We start from the raw sequence: 20,200 nt of genomic DNA, 5'->3' as shown, positions 1-20,200 counted from the left end.
TTGGGAGAATATTACTATGAGAATATTAATGCAATGAGGAAACAAAAGTTGATGACTCCTAGTTTGTTTTTACCTTTTCTACTAGTAAAAATCATATCAAGCTGGAAAAAGCAGAATAATCTAGGTAAGAGAACTGAAACTTAAGACAGATAAAGAGACAAAGACATATTTAATTAAATCTTGATGATTTCCAAGTTCTAAGGTCAGATGGCTTACACACTAATGCACTAAAACTCTTGCATTTTAGAAAAAAAAAAAAAACTCTTGCATTTAGGATCACCAAAAAAAAAAAAATTCCTTCCATAAGGAATTATCATTAGAAATTGTGAGCAAGATATTCAAGGACAAGTAGAATATGGAGGGACTTCTCTGGCGGCTTTCATTGCAGAGGGCATGGGTTCAAGCCCTCGTCACGGAACTAGGAACCCAGAAGTTGTGTGCGTGGCTCGGCCAATAAATAAGCAGAAAACATTTTTAAAAAGCAAAGATTTGGACTGAAAATTCTGAATAAGCAATTAATTCTTGCTAAGACTAGAAATTTAGGAAAACATAGAAAAAATTTAAAAAACAGCAGTGAAAACCACTGTTAATCTTTTAAGCCTGCTTTCCTACTTTCTTGAAATGCTTATATAATTATTTTTATATTCGTTAGTATTAAATATTTAAGGGCATATGTATCTATATCTTATTTTTAAGATAAGTGGATTTATTTTGTTATTAATTTTCTTCATACGGAAAGTCAGATTTAAGTCAGAAAATGTTGATTCTATTCTGAAATAGTAACACTTAGTATATATTATTTATCATAGATTTATGGAGGTTGTAGAGAAATCTTTCCTTTGGTCAAGAAATTTGTATAGCCTTTGATTTTAGGTGTATTTTAGGTGTATTTGCTGGTTTTTAAATTAAGATTATAGTTTGTAACTATGTAAAAAGCATCTTTTAAAAAATTTATGATTCATTTATTTATTTATTCATTTTTGCCAGTACTGAGTCTTCGTTGCTGCTTGGGTTCTTCTCTAGTGTGACGAGCCAGGGCTACTCTCCAGCTGTGGCGCGCAGACTTTTCGCTGTGGCAGCTTCTCTTGTTGCAGAGCACGAGTTGGAGGGCTTCAGTAGTTGCTCCCAGGCTCTAGAGCACAGGCTCAGGAGTTGTGGCACGCGGGCTTAGTTGCTCTGTGGCCTGTGGGATCTTCCTGGACCAGGGATCGAACCTCTGTCACCTGCACTGGCAGGCGGATTATTACTGAACCATCAGGGAAGCCCTATAATAAAGCATGTTTATTCATTTTAAAACTTACATTATAAGCTTATTTTAACTTGAATCCTGGTTGTGTTTATAGGTGAAGGTGAAAGTGAAAGTTGCTCAGTTGTGTCTGACTCTTTGCGACCCTATGGACTAGGCAGTCCCTGGAATTCTCCAGGCCAGAATACTGGAGTGGGTAGCCTTTCCCTTCTCCAGAGGATCTTCCTAACCCAGGGAATCGAACTCAGGTCTCCTACATTGCAGGTGGATTCTTTACCAGCTGAGCCACAAGGGAAGCCCAAGAAGACTGGAGTGGGTAGCCTATCCCTTCTCCAGTGGATCTTTCAACCCAGAAATTGAACCAAGGTCTCCTGCATTGCAGGCAGATTCTTTACCACTGAGCTATCAGGGAAGGCCATATTCATTAAGTAATCTGTCAACATGGAGGTTGCCTTTTTGTAATTTTTATTTTTTGCTGGCTCCAGCATTGTTTAATATTATTAAACATTCATGATTTTAACCAAAAATATAGGTATATGATACACACTGAATCAATATTTTTGAATGCATGATTATTGGATAAAATGTTATAAAGAAGATGGGACAAGGTAGGTCACTGGATTTGGTCAATGTGAGGTTATTATTGTCCTTTCAAATAGGGGTTTCAGTAGACGGCTCACAGTTAAGAGAGCAAGTTAGGGGTGAAGCCACAATTGTAGGTCACTCTTCTGATCTGATTTTTAGATAATCATATACTTAAAATTTCGCAGTTCCATTAGAAAAAGCAATCTAATTTTTTTTAAGTTCAAATCACGATCTCCATGATAAAATATCTGTCCCAGAAAGATTTTTTTTTTAATTATTACTATGAGCAAGTAACTTAATCCCAATCTTTTAAATGGGAATGATTGCCTTAATAGCATAAACTTCACTTATGCTCTAAATACAGCTATGTGAAGTAACAATTTTTGAAAAGTAACCAGAAAGTTGGGATAGCAGTATTGTGTTCATTTTAAGGTAAAACAATGCCAACTGAAGAGAAGACAGCTTGGGAAGAGCTCAATCAAAAAATCTTAGCAATCATGCCTACTTTCAAATTTTATTCGATTTTAGTCAATTCATTGAATTCAGTTGAATTTTATTCATTTGTGGGAGAAATTTTCCAAAATCTTTGATTTGCTCATATTTATGCTATAAAGCTCAAAATCGGATCTATTATAAAATTATCCTCTTTAGCAACATGGAGACAATTGTATCATATAATAAAAACACAAGAACTCAAGGACCATTTGGCCACCTGACCTCTTCCTTTCCTCTTTTTCTTGGTGCCAAATTCATCTTGGCATGAAGTCAAGGTAATTTCCAGAAACTGGCAGTGCCCTGGCAAATGCACAGCTGCCCCTTTCACCAACCCTTGCCTACTAATTTTTACACAAACCACTTCCTCCTTTTGAGGCTGAGAAGCCTGCAGGGCAAGGAAGTGTGCCTGAAGTGCAGAGGGAGGCGCTGCCTTGTACTCCTGCAGATTCAGGAGCCCTTGTATAAGGGCAGAGGCAGCACCACCTCCCCCTACAGCCTTGTCCATAGATCTTTGTACTGATAAGGGCACAGGCTGACCTTGCCCTCTTGCACCTCTGCTCTTCCTTATCTTTTTCCATTTGACTCTCAGTGTTTAAAATTCTTGCCTCGTTTTGGGTCTATCCCCTTCTAATAAATTCTAGCTTCGATTTCTCATGAACTAAAAGATCCAGTCAGTTCCCAAGAGAGTACGCGAGCCCAGACTGGACAGAGAGAGGAACTGAGAGGACAAAGAGAGAGGAAGAGAGATGGTGGAGCGGCGTCTGCTCCCCTAGGTCCCACTTACCAGCTCCTTCACTGTGCAGTGGCAGTGTGTGGGTGTGCATACAAACACAGGTAAAATTTAGATAGTGTATCCTCCTACACTCTTACATGTAGAGTCAGCTCTGATCGCATTTGAATATAGTCATGGTGATGATTTCTTTCCTTTTGTTCTGTGCTCCTCTGTTTCTCTGCCTTTGTTGGTTGCGATTGGACTCGATTTCTTGGTGAGCAGAGGAAAGCCTCTCTGACTGCACATCTTTATACACATCTTGAGGTTTCCATCACCTCTGCCTGCTCCCAGAGCAGCTGGATCACCAAAAGCTGGGTGCCCTTCACTGCTGTGTCGACACATGCAGGGTCACCCCTCTAGATGGATGTGTGTGCTTTTTCGGATGAAGCTTTAGTGCATCTAGAATAACATTGCGTTATCATCTGTTTTGTCATCAGTGATCATGCTATCATGACTACTTGTTTCTATTTGTCTGAATAAATAACCAGACTAGGGGAGGACCAGAGGATAAGGAAAGAGGACTCATTCTAGCTCTGCCACTAATTAGTTGTATTGAGCAAGTCAGCAGTCTCTCTGGGATTTTATTTCGTATGTGAGACAGGTAGGTTGGACTATATTCCTTGAAGGTCATGTTATTCTTGATCTCCTAAATATCAATGGTAAAATTCTCTTCTTTAGACTCATTCCTAGCGCCTATGTGAGCAGGTCCACTTCACGTGCACTACTAACTTCTTAGAAATCAGCAGAGATGGGAGTTCTCTGGTGGTCTAGTGGTTGGGATTTGACACTTCCAGTGCTGCGGCCCAGGTTCAGTCCTGGTTAGAGAATTGCGATCCCACAAGGTGCAAGGTGTGGCAAAAAAAAAAAAAGAAGAAGAAGAAGAAATGAGAAGAGGTTACAATTCAAAACAAACTCATGTCTTTCTAACTTTTTGTATATGAGCTAATTTCAGTGTGATGTCATCAAGGAGAAGAAACTCAGAATAGAAGTGGACAAAATGGAAATTTACCAGGAGTTAATATAAAATCCTGCAGTTGAGTTCAATTCAGAACACTTTGCACAAATAGGTGTTTGGCTGAAATTCACATATACATTTGGGTATTTGCATTATCAACTGATGTGAGCCAACAGCATAATGTATGCCCTGTGCTGTAAAGGATAACCACGAATCCCAATGGCAAAGACGGATTGGAAGCAACTGCTCAGTGGCCAGATCAGATAGCATGAAGTCAGAGATCCTGAAAGATATTAAGCAGAGCAAGATCAGAGAGGCCAAAGGCAAAGGACAGCTGAAGGTCATGGCAGAAGATCAGCAAGAAAGCAAAATGAAGGCATCAGTAATGTCAAAGCCTAGAGATGAACACAAAAGGAAGGAAATGGGGAGGATGGGGCTGGGGATCAACTCAGCAAACAGCTGTTTCTATAATGAAGGGCTCCAGCTTTTCTTTTTCTCTCTTTCTTTTCCCCAACCTTATATTCCCAGCTAGCTTCCCAGCCCTTAAATTTCTCCACATCCTGGAATTTGTCTCACTTAACCCAAGGCAATGGCACCCCACTCTGGTACTCTTGCCTGGAAAATCCCATGGATGGAGGAGCCTGGTGGGCTGCAGTCCATGGGGTCGCACAGAGTCGGACAAGACTGAGCGACTTCACTTTCACTTTTCACTTTCATGCTTTGGAAAAGGAAATGGCAACCCACTCCAGTGTTCTTGCCTGGAGAATCCCAGGGACGGGGGAGCCTGGTGCTGCCATCTATGGGGTCGGACACGACTGAAGCGACTTAGCAGCAGTAGCAGCAGCAACCTAACTTTGTCCTGTTAAAGTTCTCTCTCTGATTTCTTTAAAGGAAAGAATTATCTGTATTGTTTCATGAGCTTTCAGAGCCTGTATGTGAAGGAGTTACTTTTATTTCACACCGCTGTCCAACATCAGCTGGCTTTTTCATTATTTCTGGCTGACCAGATCTCCCACACATGCCCTGGTCACTTTTTCTCTGCCCATGCTCACACTCTTATTCTTTCTTAACTTCCTTTCCTGTCAGTGTCAAACACATCTTCCTTACCTTCCCATGTCCCCATTCTTATTCCCTGCAGACCAGAATGTGGCATGAATGTCACGGAGGTGAGAGTAGGCTGGAGGTTAATTCCCTCAATGTAATTATTAACTCCTTAAGTAGCATTAGTCGCTTAGCTGTGTCCAACTCTTTGTGATTCCATGAGCTGTATACAGCCCACCAGGCTCCTCTATCCGTGGAATTCTCCAGGCAAGATTCCCTTCTCCAGGGGATCTTCCTGACACAGGGATCAAACCCAGGTCTTGCATTGCAAGCAGATTCTTTACCACCTGAGCCACCAGGAAAGCCATCTTACCAAGTGGTGCTAGTGGTAAGAACCTGCCTGCCAGTGCAGGGGGCTTAAGAGATGTGGGTTTGATCCCTGGGTCAGAAGATCCCTTAGAGGAGGGCATGGCAACCCACTCCAGTGTTCTTGCCTGGAGACTCCCATGGACAGAGGAGACTTGGAGTCTACAGTCCATGGGGTCACAGAGAGTCAGATATGACTGAAGCAACTTAGCACACATGCATGACTCAGTAGGATTTAAGTTAACTGTGTTGGGGCTTCCCTAGTGGCTCAGATGGTCAGATATTTGCCTGCAATGCAGGAGACCCAGATTCAATCCTTGGGTTGGGAAGGGAATGGCAACCCACTTCAGTATTCTTGCCTAGAGAATTCCATGGACAGAAGAGCCTGGTGGGCTACAGTCCATGGGCTCTTCTGTAGCCCGCCAGGCTCTTCTGTCCATGAGGTCACAAAGAGTCAGACATGACTGAGCGACTAATGCTTTGAACTTTTGAACTTAAGTAGTGTATGAGCTTTGAAAGAAAGAAACTATGTCTTACAGAGCCCACATGGTACAGTAGAGAGTTTGGGATTAGGTCCTGGCTCTGTGACCTTTAGCATACACCTCTCTCTAGGCCTCAGTGTTCTTCTGGGAAAGACAGGAATAACGATTCCGCGCTCTGGCTTTCTTACACAGGCAATCAAGTGTTTAGGTCAAGGTCACAGGAAATAGCATTTTTTAACCTGTAAAGTAACAGAATGAAGGGTTATCATAACAGGTGCCTTGTTATAAAGAATTCAAGGAAATTTGAGAATCTGAATTCTTAGTTAGATTGTAATTCTTGCTCCACCACTTTCTCAGTATGTAGCCTTAGAAGTTCCTTACTTCTCTAAAATGAAGATGACACTACCACAAAGATAATGTTGCATTTAGTAACTGCAGGCAGGTTGTTAAGCTATTGTTACGAGCCTTAAACCTGACTTGGTGGGAGTATTTATACCAGGGAAATTAGCAAATACTACTTACTGGATTACTGGTTTTTTATTCTGGAGAGTAGATGGGTCAGACAACAAACATTTACTTCTGACAGTTTTTGGGGGGCTGAGACAACCGAGATTGAGGCGCTTGCACATTCAGTAGTCTGGTGAGGGCCTGCTTCCTGCTTCACAGACAGCCGTCTTCTCACTATGTTCTCACGTGGCAGCAGAAGCAAAGGAGTTCTCTGGGGTCTTTTTCATAAGGCAGTAACCCCATTCATGAAGGCTCCACTGTCAAGACCTAATCACCTCCCAAAGGCCCCCCTGCCAAGTAACATCACAAATGAGTTTCACCATGTAAGTGGAGTGAGGGGAACACAGACATTCACTCTATAGAAGTGTATTGATACAGAATGCTTAGAATATCTTGAAAAACACAACTTAAATCCCTCCCAAATCTAACCACCTAGAATTAACAGCTATTAATTCTTTGGATGTGTCCTTCTAGTCTTTTTTTCTTATACATGTGTTTGTGTGTCTTTTTAAATAATAAAAATTTTAAATGGCTTATGTTGTATATATTGTTCTAACCTATTTTTTGTATTAATACGTCATGAACATTTTCTCATGTTAGTAAGTACTCTTCTACAACATGATTTCTAACTGCTGCACAGTGTTCCATTACGCGGATCAACACCACTGTTTAACCCATCCCCATTGCTTCAGCATTTTTATTGTTATAATCAGAAGTGTAGTAGTGTAACTGACTAAAGGCAGGGTGATCTCACGTCCTCTTCCTGTTTTCCCCAGGTTCTGAAGCCCCCTCTTACGTCGGAACTCTTCTGTAACGATCCTCTGAGTGTCACCTCAGGACCTCAGGCACACTCATGGCACGATGGCCAACCCTCAGGAGCACCTGAGCTGCTCCTCTTCTCCACATTTACCTTTGAGTGAAAACAAAACCTTCAATGGACTACAGGATGACCTCGCACCTATGGGGAGCCACGCTTCCCTCAAGCTTCTTAAGGACCAGCAGGAAAAGGGCATGGTGCAAACTGAGCTAGCTGAGGGCACGAACAGCCCCATCACCACAACAGTGTTGACAAGCATAAGTGAGGATTCCAGGGACCAGTTTGAGAACAGCGTTCTGCAGCTAAGGGAACAAGATGAATCGGAGATGGCCATGTCTCATGGGAACAGCAGCACTGTGGGTGGAGAGGGCACAAGTGGAACTGAAGACATCAAGATTCAGTTCAGCAGGTCAGGCAGCGGCAGTGGTGGGTTTCTTGAAGGACTATTTGGATGCTTAAGGCCTGTATGGAATATCATTGGGAAGGCATATTCCACTGATTACAAATTGCAGCAGCAAGGTAAGCAAGATACTTCCTGTGTAAACATACCACCAGCATTAACTGGGTAACCTTTGATAAACTAAAGACCTAGAGGCAGAAGAATACACTAGGTCAGTCTCCTATAGACCTTCTGAATGGAGCAGAGTGACATAGCGTTGGTCTTTTTTGGTTGAAGCCCATCCTTTGTGGTTATCCGGTGATGTCCGGAGTAGAGTGTATAGAAGACAATCCAGGACATTGTGAGGAAGAAAATGTTAGAGCTCCTGTTCCTTTTAACTCAGCGTTTTAAATTTCTGTTCTCATGCATGTTTTCACATGTATATTTAGTATTTTAATAAAGTTGTACGGATACATAATTTGTAAATAAATCACATAGTAGGCACATATTCCAAATTTTTTATTAACAGTTTTTTACAGTCAAAAAGTTTGATGGTCACTGGACTAATTCAAAACCAGACAGAAGTGGCATGGTACTGCCTCCAAAGATTACAAGACTGCCTTAGTTAATAGCAAAAAGGAATATTTTAAATTTTATAGTCAAGCTCAGAAAACTTATGTTTTGAGAAAAGAACAAAATATCTAACCATCCTTGAGAAACATTATTATTTCTAGATCCTGCAGCTTTTTAAAAAGTAAAATTTTAACTCCCATCGTTGTATAACATGTATATTCATATATTCCAATTCAAGCCTTACTCTTTTTGAAGTAAAGAGAACACATGGCCCTAGTGTTCTTTATAACTTTATTTATATTCTTGAAACAGTTTTTCCTGAGAATAAAAGTAAGATATATAGAGAAAATTTTGAACCTGCAAGTAAGTTCCCCCAAAAAAGTTAAAATAATCTATGATTCCCCAATCTGAAAATAACCAGTGTTAGTGTTTTGGTACATATATTATGTTAGGCTATATATCTGTGCATATGTATGCTTTAAAAAAGTCATACTGTTCTGTAACTCCTTTTTATTTCATATTGTGAACCCTTCCCATACCATGAAATATACTTTTCAGCATCATTTTTAATAGCTGCATAATATTAAATTGTGTGAAGATATACCATTTAGTACTTGTAATTAAGTAATCCTCTGTTTTTTCCCCTCTGGACGAGAACTCAGGGTTAACTCTTTTAACAACATTCAAATATAACATAAACATTGTTAATTATATTTATCAAGTTGAACATTACATACCCTTGAACTTTTTTTTTTTTTTTTAATTTACCCTTGATCTTATAACTGGAAGTTTGAACCTTTTGACTGCCTTCATCCAGTTCCTCCTCTCCCACTCTCCACCTTTGGTAACCACAAAACTGATCTCTCTTTCTGTGAGTTTGTTTCTTCTTGAAGTATAACTGACCTACAGCACTGTATTAGTTCCTGGTACACGTCATGGTGATTTGACAGATGGCAGCCCACTTCAGTATTCTTGCCTGGAAAATTCCACGTACAGAGGCATCTGGCGAGCTATAGTCCATGGGGTCTCGAAGAGTCAGACGTAACTGAGCACACGTGCACCGTGTGTTTCAGAATGATCACCATGACAAGTCAGGCTACTGTCGGCCACCGCACAGAGATGTTGTGTAATTATTGGCTGTGTTCCCCACACTGTACATTTCACACCTGTGACTCATTTATTTTGCCCTAAAAGTTTGTACCTCTTAATCTCCCTCACCTATCGCTCCCCTCCCCTTCTTCCTTCCCTGTGACAACCACCTGTTTGTTCTCTGTATCCATGACTCTGTTTCTATTTTGCTGTGTTTGTTCATTTGTTTCGCTTTTTAGATTACGCATTTAAGTGAAATCATATAGTATTTGTCTTTCTCCATCTGACTTATTTCACTTGGCATAGGGCCCTGTAGGTCCATCCAGGTTGTCACAAATGGCAAGATTTCATTCTTCTTTATGGCTGAGTAATACTTGCTTACTCCTTGGAAGGAGAGTTATGACCAACCTAGATAGCATATTGAAAAGCAGAGACATTACTTTGCCAACAAATGTCTGTCTAGTCAAGGCTATGGTTTTTCCTGTGGTCATGTATGGATGTGAGAGTTGGACTGTGAAGAAAGCTGAGTGCCGAAGAATTGATGCTTTTGAACTGTGGTGTTGGAGAAGACTCTTGAGAGTCCCTTGGACTGCAAGGAGATCCAACCAGTCCATTCTAAAGGAGGTCAGTCCTGGGTGTTCTTTGGAAGGAATGATGCTAAAGCTGAAACTCCAGTACTTTGGCCACCTCATGTGAAGAGTTGACTCATTGGAAAAGACTGATGCTGGGAGGGATTGGGGCAGGAGGAAAAGGGGACAACAGAGGATAAGATGGCTGGATGGCATCACCGACTCGATGGACATGAGTCTGAGTGAACTCCGGGAGATGGTGATGGACAGGGAGGCCTGGCATGCTGTGATTCTTGGGGTCGCAAAGAGTTGGACACGACTGAGCGACTGAACTGAACTGAACTAAATATTCTGTTATGTGTGTGTGTATGTTTACATATATATATATATATATATATATATATATATATACACCACATCTTTTTTTATCTGTTCATCTACTCATGACACTTTGATTGCTTCCAAATCTTGGATATTGTAAATAATGTTGCAATTAATGTAAGGGTGCATGTATCTTTTCTAAAGAGTGGGGTATTTGAGAGATTTGTTTTTTAATTTTTAATGCAATTTTTAAAGGATGCTTTCCATTTACAGTTATTACAGAATATTGGTCATATTCACCATATTGTAAATTACGTCCTTGAGCCTATCTTATACCCAGAAGTTTGTACCTCCTATTCTTGCATCCCTATAGTGCCCCTCCCACTCTCTCCATTGGTAGCCCCTGGTTTGTTCACTATATCTGTGAGTCTGCTTCTTTTTAGTTATATTCATTTGTTTTTTTGTATTTTTTGAAGTCCAAAATATATATGATACCATATAGTATTTGTCTTACCCTATCTGACATATTTCACTTTAGCATAACATCCTCCATGTCCATCCATGTTGCTGCATATGGCATAATTTTGTTCTTTTTATGGCTGAGTAGTATTCCATTGTGTCATATATGTATGTGTGTGTGTGTATGTATATATATGTCAAGTTGTATGGACTATTTTTATATGATGGATGTTAACATTTGCAAATATTTTCTCCCATTCAGTAGGTTGTCTTTTTGTTTTGTCAATGGTTTGGCTTTGCTCTGTGAAAGCTTTTAAGTTTAATTAGGTCCCACTTATTTATTTTTGCTTTTATTTCCTTTACTTTAGGCTCCAAAGAAAAACATATTGCTGCAGTTTATGCCAAAGAGTGTTCTGTGTAGGACTGCATTCCTCTAGGAATTTTATAGTCTCTGGTCTTACATTTAGGTCTCTAAGGAGTGTTTTTGTTTTCTTTAGATAAATATCCACGAGTGGAGTTGTTGGGTCATATGGTAATTCTATATATAGTTCTATTTTTAGTTTTTTGAGGTATCTCCATACTGTTTTCCATAATGGCTGCACCAGTTTGCATTCCCATCGACAGTACACAAAGGCTCCCTTTTCTCTACTCCTGGCCAACCCTTGATGATTACTGATGTTGAGCATCTTTTCATGTGCCTGTTGGCCGTTTATATGTCTTCTTTGGATAAATATCTATTCAGCTATCTATTTATCCTCTGCCTATTTTTTAATCAGGTTTTCTTTTTCATGTTGTTTTGAGTTCTTTGTACATTTTGGATATTAACCCCTTATCAGAATAGTGTTTACAAATATGATCTCCCATTCAGTAGGCTGCCATTTCATTTTATTGTTTCCCTTCACTGTGTAAAAGCTTTTTAGTCTGATATAGTCCCATTTGCTTATTTTTGCTTTTGTTGCTCTTGCCTGAGAAGACGTAGTCAAAAAAATATTACTAAGATTGATGTGAAAGAACGTACTACCAGTGTTTTCTTCCAGAAATTTTATGGTTTCATAGATCTTACATTTAGGTCTTTCATCCATGTAGCTGTCTAATTTTCCAAACACCATTTATTGAAGAAGTTATCTTTTCCCCATTGTATATTCTTGTCTCCTTTCTTGTAGACTAATTGCCCATACAAGTATGGTTTCATTTCTGGGCTCTCTGTGCTGTTCCATTGATATCTGTGCCAGTATTATACTGCTTTGATTACTATAGCTTTGTCTTACAGTCAGAAATCAGAGAGCAGGGTACCTCCAGCTTTGTTCTTCTTTCTCAAGATAGTTTTGGATATTGGGTATATTTTGTGTTTCCATACAAATTTTAAGATTATTTGTTCTAGTTCTATGAAGAATCCATATATATTTTGACACGAATTGCACTGAATCTCTAGACTTCCATGGGAAGTATGGTCATTTTAACATTATTAATTCTTCCAATTCATGAGCATGATATATCTTTCCATCTATGTGTGTTGTCTTCAATTTCATCAATGTCTTATCGTTTTCAGAGTACATGTCTTTTACCTCCTCAGATGTATTCCTAATATTTTATTTGTTTTGATGTAATTGTAATTGCATCACATTGTTTTCTTTACTTCCTTTTCTGATTGTTGATTGTTAGTGTATAGAAGTGTAACATATTTCTGTATATTAATTTTGTATCCTGAAACTTTTCCAAATTTATTGGTAACTTCTACTGCAGTCTTCTCATTTGACAGTTTGTTTACTATTTTCAGTGGTTATAAGCCACGCTGCAGTGAATATAGCATTGAAACATATACATTACCATATGTAAAATTAGATAGCCAGTTGAAATTTACTGTATGATACAGGGAGTTCAAATCTGGTGCTCTGTGACAACGTAAATGGAGATGGGAGGAAGATCCAGGAGGGAGGGGATATATGTATACTTGTGGCTGATTCATGCTGATATATGGCAGAAACCAACACAGTATTGTAAAGCAATTATCCTCCAATTAAAAATGAAAAAAAAAATGAAGTCTACAAAACAAACGCTAGAGAGGGTGTGGAGAAAAGGGAACTCTCCTACACAGTTGGTGGGAATATAAATTGGTACAGCCACTGTGGAAAACAGTATGGAGATTCCTCAAGAAACTAAAAATAGAATTACCGTTCAGTTCAGTTCAGTCACTCAGTCGTGTCCAACTCTTTGCAACCCCATGAATCGCAGCATGCCAGGCCTCCCTGTCCATCACCAACTCCTGGAGTTCACTCAGACTCATGTCCATCGAGTCGGTGATGCCATCCAGCCATCTCATCCTGGGTCGTCCCCTTCTCCTCCTGCCCCTAATCCCTCCCAGCATCAGAGTCTTTTCCAATGAGTCAACTCTTCGCATGAGGTGGCCAAAGTACTGGAGTTTCAGCTTTAGCATCATTCCTTCCAAAGAACACCCAGGGCTGATCTCCTTCAGAATGGACTGGTTGGATCTCCTTGCAGTCCAAGGGACTCTCAAGAGTCTTCTCCAACACCACAATTCAAAAGCATCAATTCTTCGGTGCTCAGACTTCTTCACAGTCCAACTCTCACATCCATACATGACCACAGGAAAAACCATAGCCTTGACTAGACGGACCTTAGTCGGCAAAGTAATGTCTCTGCTTTTGAATGTGCTGTCTAGGTTGGTCATAACTTTTCTTCCAAGAAGTAAGCATCTTTTAATTTCATGGCTGCGATCACCATTTGCAGTGATTTTGGATCCCCAAAAAATAAAGTCTGACACTGTTTCCACTGTTTCCCCATCTATTTCCCATGAAATGATGGGACTGGATGCCATGATCTTCGTTTTCTGAATGTTGAGCTTTAAGCCAACTTTTTCACTCTCCTCTTTCACTTTCATCAAGAGGCTTTTTAGTTCCTCTTCACTTTCTGCCATAAGGGTATAACCCAGCAATTCTACTCCTGGGCAAAACTATAATTGGAAAACATACATGCACCCCTGTGTTCATAGCAGTGCTATTCACAATAGCCAAGACATGGAAACAACCTAAGTGCCCATCAACAGAATAATGGGTAAAGACGTGGCACATATATACTGCAGAATACTACTCACTCATTTAAAAAATGACATAATGCCAATGCAGTATTACTCAATCATAAGAAAGAACAAAACGCCATTTGCAGCAGCATGGATGCAAGTAGAGATTATCATGCTGAGTGAAGTAAGTTAGAAAGAGAAAGACAAATACCGTAAGATATCACCTTTGTGTGGAATCTAAAATATGGCATAAATGAACCTATCTACAAAACAGAAACAGACTCACAGACACAGAAAACAGGCTAGTGGTTGCCAAGGAGGGGGCTGTAGGGAGGGATGAACTGGAAATTTGGGGTTAGTAGATGTAAACTATGACATATATCAATAGAATGGATAGCAACAAGGTTCTACTGTATAGCGCAGGAAACTGTATTCCATTTCCTGGGATAAACTATAATGGGAAAGAATATGAAAAAGATTGGGTATATATGTATAGGGTTAGGGTCCCATATACATATATATATATATATAATCCCATATATATATACACACACATACGCATATAAATCTGAATCATTTTGCTATACAGCAGGAATTAACACAACATTATAAATCAACTCTACATTTTTAAAAAATTGACTCTGAAATGCTTTCTCTTAAGCTGATACCAGCCTCTTCATCTGTACCCCTTCTCCATAGGTATGTCGGGGTTTACCTGTAAATCCGTCAATTCCTGATATGCATTCCAGGATTTGTCAACCATAGCATTCTTTCTCAGTCCGTAGATGGTGTCTGTCTTTCTCTCTCTTTCATACATACTCCTTGCCTTGCACATTCTACCCTCTTGTTACCTCTATGATCTTAAGGTTACAAGGAAATTAAAAAGCTGTTCCTTGTCACATGGAGATTGGGGACTCCTATGTAAAACAGTATTATTGTTTTAAAAATTGGGAATAATGCAAATACATACAAGTATTAGTTGCTCAGTCGTATCCGACTCTGTGTGACCCCATGGACTGTAGCCCACCAGGCTCCTCTATCCATGGAATTATCCAGGCAAGAATACTGGAGTGTGTTGCCAAAACTGGGAATAAAGACAAACCCAAAGAGGAAAATAAAAGTCACTTGTCATCCCACAGCCCAGAGATAACCACCCTTAATTTATTATTTTTCAGAAGTTCCTTCTTCTCTGCTTAGACACAAAACCTACTAATATCTGCTTATATGATAAACTCATTTGGTTTTTAGGGTCATAACTTGTCCAGTCTAATAATTATTTTGGTGGAAATGTGAAGATCTCAGGATCCAAATGCAACATTGAGGTTCAGACTCATAAAGAAGGCTAACAGACACATCCTATGTCTGTTAAAGGAGCCTTTAAAATTTTTTTATTGTTATATAACCTTGTAGGGAGAAGGAAATGGCAACCCACTCCAGTGTCCTTGCCTGGAAAATCCCATAGATGGAGGAGCCGGGTAGGCTACAGTCCATGGGGTCGCAAAGAGTCCGACATGTCATGCATTGGAGAAGGAAATGGCAGCCCACTCTAGTGTTCTTGCCTGGAGAATCCCAGGGATGGAAGAGCCTGGTCGGCTGCCATCTGTGGGGTCACACAGACTCGGACAGGACTGAAGCAACTTAGCAGCAGCAGCAGCAGCATATAACCTTGTATTTAATTTTTCTTCTAATTGATTGTGTGACCTTCAGAAAGGCTTATTTCAGGAACAAATAAGAAACATGCTTGGTCAGTTTAAACTTATAAGGTTACAGCAGCTGCCCAGATCTTCAGCAAATGACAGGATATCCTACTGTGAGCGGGTGTTGCTGTGGGTTGTACAACAGATCACCAGCCTAAATGTATTTTTTTTCGTATCAGCTCCAGGATCAGGGAGCTAATCTTTAATCCTGGATTACAGTCAACCAAAGGCTAGTAGTACATATAACAGATGTGTCCCTGCATTTGGTATTATGAGGAAATTTCACTCGATTAAAAAAGTTTTAATGATATCTTCATCTCCCATTTAGTATATTGGTGGTTAAGTGCAAATAAGGTAGTATGTAGAATTGAAGTTTTTTAATGCCAAATTTTTCCCAGTCTCAGAACAAGTATTGTTATAGACTTGTCTAGATAAACAAAGGAGAACTTATATGTTAGAGTGGGCTTGTGGCTTTTTCTTAGCCCTAGGGATCATGATGGGTATTGGAATTAAGATTGTAGTCATAGTGATGAATCAGAATGAAGATAAAAGCTGGGGAAGAGTACCAATGGGACAGATATAAAAGCAGTGGAGAGTCTGGGACCAGCCCTGGAGGGAGCCCAGCCGGTTTCCAGCATAATGAGGTTAGTTATCTTGCTTCTCAGTGATGCAGACCCCCAGCTTGTACAGTCTTGTTGCTGACATTCTTTTTGCTGCCATTTTCCTGTTCCTTGGCTCCCTACTCGGTATTGATCAGGACATTGGAATGGGACAGAGAGAACAAAATGCCGTGAATCAGTTTACCTTCTGGGAATCAGCTCTAGTAGAAACAATTGACAGAAAGGTGGTTGAAGTATTACTTTACACTCTGTGTTCCTGAATTACCAGTACTGTCCCCTTTATTTTTCCATGGATAATTAAGATTTGGTTGAGCATAGATGAATTAACACAGGTATGAGCTACTGTTGGTCAAGAAAATTTTTATTATTTGTTATAAATTCAACCTTTGATATTTGAGTGCCAAATATTTTTATCATTTATATTTCTTTTATTTTATAATTGAAGTATAGTTAATTTACAATATTATATTAGTTTCAGGTGTACAACATAGTAATTCAGTATTTTTATATATTTATTTAAAGTTGTTATAAAATATTGGCTATATTCCTTGTGCTGTACAATATATCCTTGTAGCTTATTTGCTTTATACATAGTAGTTTGTGCCACTTAATCCCCTACCCATATCCTGCGCCTCCCTCTTATCATTTGTATTTTAATAATTCATTTTTTTATTTTATAAAAATACCAAATAATAGGATTATTTATAAAATATATAGTAAGTTACAATATAAACATTATAAAATGATGTAAAAAGAAAGGATTATTTAACAAATTTTTTTAAATCACTAAATAACAATATGAAAAAATTAGTTTGCATTACATCCTGCAACAAATTAAGCTTCAGATGCAAAGGTTAAGCTTAAAAAATCAACTATAGATCACTCTTAGAAGATAGATTAGACAGTGAAAGAAATCACAAAGCAAATTACAGGCAACTATAAAAGTATTTTGTTTAAAACATGAAATTAAAAGAAAAATGCTTTGTAAGAAGTCTCTTCATATGTATCAAATAGAAAGCTCCTTCAAGTTTATGAGAACTGCAAACCCAAGTAAATAAATGGACAAGGGGTAAATTTGATAATTCATGCAAAGAAGATGTATTAAATGTGGAAAAAACATTCTACATCACTTGCAATTGAAATAATACACACTTATAAAACACTGTTTTATACCTAATTAAATTAGCACCAAAAAATAATTGGCAATAGTCATTGCTGGCAAAATTGTAGTAAAAGAGACTCATGCTTTACTAATGTCAGCAAAAACTAGCAAAATTCTTTTGGATAGCAATTTGGAATGTATACCAAGAACCAGCAGGTTATATTCTTTAAGGATTGAATTTGAGGAATAATATAAAGAGAGAAAGAAGTATCAAATTTAAATTAGCAAACAAAAAAATAGAGACACTTAAGTACTGTGAAAGGTAAGAGGATACAGTAAACAGCTATTAATCTTATAAATAAAAACTGTAAATGTATGGGGAATACATAATACATGAAAAAATTGTACATCACATACACTCTTACATAGCTATATGCATATAAACAAAGACAAATAAAATGAGAACAGAATATGGGTTGGGATTTCAGATAAAATATATGCTTTTCTGTTTCTTTCTAGAATTTTCTAATGTTTTCTAGTACTTAACAGTAAATAAAGATTGAGTAAGTAGAGAAAAACAGCTAAAGATTGTCTAATTTTAGTAATTATGTATTAAAAATTAGAGTAACCTGAATTTTTGTAGAGTTATTTGGAAAAATATTGCCCAGTTATGCTCTTGCTCAAAATCCAGTGCTAGTACTTAGCCCCGAGAATGGTCAAAATGACACTGTGTTCAGTTCTTTACTGGACCACTAATGAGTAACTCTTTCAGTATACATGGGTCCCATGTGTACCACACGAATAAGCCTGTGAGGATGAAAACTCTTAGATGCCATAAAGATAACTTAAAGCACTCAAGACTGTAACTTACTGTTTCCACCCAAATTTTACTTGGTATTGTTTGTTCCTTTGGTGATTTCATTTTTGTGAGCTATTCGTGTTTTAGAGAGGTTTGTTTTTGCAGAGCATCTATTCAGTTTCAGTAGAGCAGAAACCTTTAATGCTGGTCATACCAGAAGCATGGGCCAAATGCCCATGCTATTAATCTCCCTCACTGTAATTTTTTCTGCACTATGTAGTATTTTATTTGGAAGGTCATGTTTTAACCATTGTAACAAGAAAACACATCTTATTAAGAATCTATGGAATTTCTTTTCTCTCGAAATAGAGAAAACTAGAAAAGAGAGAAATGTAGTTCCCTTCCACTCTCTGCTTTTGCTTCATCAACATAGTAGTGAGTTGATTTGCTTTCAAGACCAGAATATCTTCAAAGTTGATTCAACACTACTTGGTTCAGTGTTCTACAAACTGTAGCCTTTAAGTGACTGGTGATCTGGCAAGAATCTCTCATAACCTTTAACATTGTCATCATCTTCTCCTCACTTCACAGGGCTCCTAGCTCTTTGATGTTCATTTCTGTCCAGTGTAGCGATAATGCACTGGCAGAAAGGATAATCAGTGGATTATAGTCTTCTTTTCAAGTTTCATGAAATTAAAACACATATTGATTGAATTTTTGATCTATTTTAAATAGTATTTTATTCACTATAAAAGTAATATATGCTGAAAGTTACAGTATTGTAAATCAACTATACTTCAATAAAATAAAAGTAATATAGGCTTATAGTTTACATTTTTTAATACAGAAAAGGATAAATGATATAACATGAATCATCAATAATGCCACCACTTAGAAATGACCCCTGTTACATTTTTGGTGCAAACAGAAATTAAACTTTAAGAGAAACTGGCAAATACTGCATCTATATGTATAAGTTTATCAAAACTAATAAATGACCCTCTCTTTCAATTACTTCATGGGAGGGAAGGTGGTATAGCAGAAAAAACACTGTCCCTGGACTCAAGCCAGTTCCAAGGTCCTTGGCCCTGTTTTGCCACTTACCAATTTTGACTTTCAGTTGTTTAAGGCCTGGTTACCCTTTGCCTTAGTTTTCTCATATTTAAGTAACCGTAATATGGCCAGACTTGTAGGATTGTTGTAAGAATTAAACATATGACAGACCTAAAACACTCTGCTAGTGTCTGGCATATAGTAAGTACTAAATAAAAGGTAAATACTAATTTACTTGTTATACATCGTTAGGTCCTCAGGAGAGTATCACTGAAAATGCATTCAACAAGGATTAATTGGGCACCTGCGCTAGAATTCAGAGAGGACTAAAGCCACATTTGTAATGGGTAATAAGGTAGGGATAATGACGTAGAGACAGAAGGGTGAACTGACTGAACAAGCAAGCTTCAAGGGAGGAGGTGGGGCTGCGGGAGTGGCAGGATATGTTTTGTCCGGAGGCAATTATATTGGAGATTTCCCATCTGCAGGATTTCACTGGTTAAAATCTATACAAACTAATACATATGAATATCTCTATGATATCAAGACCCATAGAAAAGTTCCATCTTTTAGCAAGTTACCAGGTGAGAGACAAAAGTTGAGGTCATTCTGGGTGATGGTGAAATTGGTCCCTGCAGAGTGGCCTTGTAGGATGGCCCCTGAGCAGATTCCAGGATCTCCTTATGCTTGTTTCTCACTTGTGTGCCTAGATACTTGGGAAGTGCCATTTGAGGAGATCTCAGAGCTACAGTGGCTGGGTAGTGGAGCCCAGGGAGCTGTCTTCTTGGGCAAGTTCCGAGCGGAGGAGGTGGCCATCAAGAAAGTGAGAGAACAGAATGAGACGGATATCAAGCATTTGAGGAAGTTGAAGCACCCTAACATCATCGCTTTCAAGTAGGTCAAGGCTTTTTTTTTTTTTTTTAAGTAATAGATTTTCTTTCCCTCAGTACATACATGTAAGTTCCTGACTTAAAAGACATGTTAAGAATACTCTACAGACTTAGCAATGTGCTAGGTGCTTTGGGAGGATACCAAGGAACTATTATATTAGAATCATGTTTTTGAGAATTTGATAGTCTAATAGCTCTTTTTGCCAGAGCACACAGTGCTTGGAAGGGAGGGAGATACATGGGACAGAGAGGGAGAAGGTGAACTCCTGCCATGCAGTCAGATCTGCTGAATCAATGTAATTTATCCATAGCATAACAGAGGCCTCTTCAAGATAACCTGAACACC

At 38.7% G+C, this 20,200-nt stretch overlaps 1 protein-coding gene across 5 annotated transcripts in view; it reads left to right on the top strand.

The window, feature by feature from the left end:
• Positions 1-20,200, top strand: part of MAP3K13 (mitogen-activated protein kinase kinase kinase 13) — a 158,098-nt gene that overhangs the window by 102,946 nt on the left and 34,952 nt on the right. For all 5 annotated transcript variants that reach the window (XM_004003078.6, XM_060419588.1, XM_027957536.3 and 2 more), the window contains 2 exons: positions 7,226-7,785; positions 19,675-19,858. In XM_004003078.6, coding sequence (XP_004003127.1) covers positions 7,311-7,785; positions 19,675-19,858 — 659 coding nt within the window. In that variant the 5' untranslated portion in view covers positions 7,226-7,310. The remainder of the gene's footprint in view (positions 1-7,225; positions 7,786-19,674; positions 19,859-20,200) is intronic.

Source organism: Ovis aries, chromosome 1 (genome assembly GCF_016772045.2).
Source record: "Ovis aries strain OAR_USU_Benz2616 breed Rambouillet chromosome 1, ARS-UI_Ramb_v3.0, whole genome shotgun sequence".
NCBI lineage: Eukaryota > Metazoa > Chordata > Mammalia > Artiodactyla > Bovidae > Ovis > Ovis aries.
The sequence above is the reverse complement of the archived record's forward strand: the minus strand, read 5'-3'. Positions and strand labels throughout refer to the sequence as shown.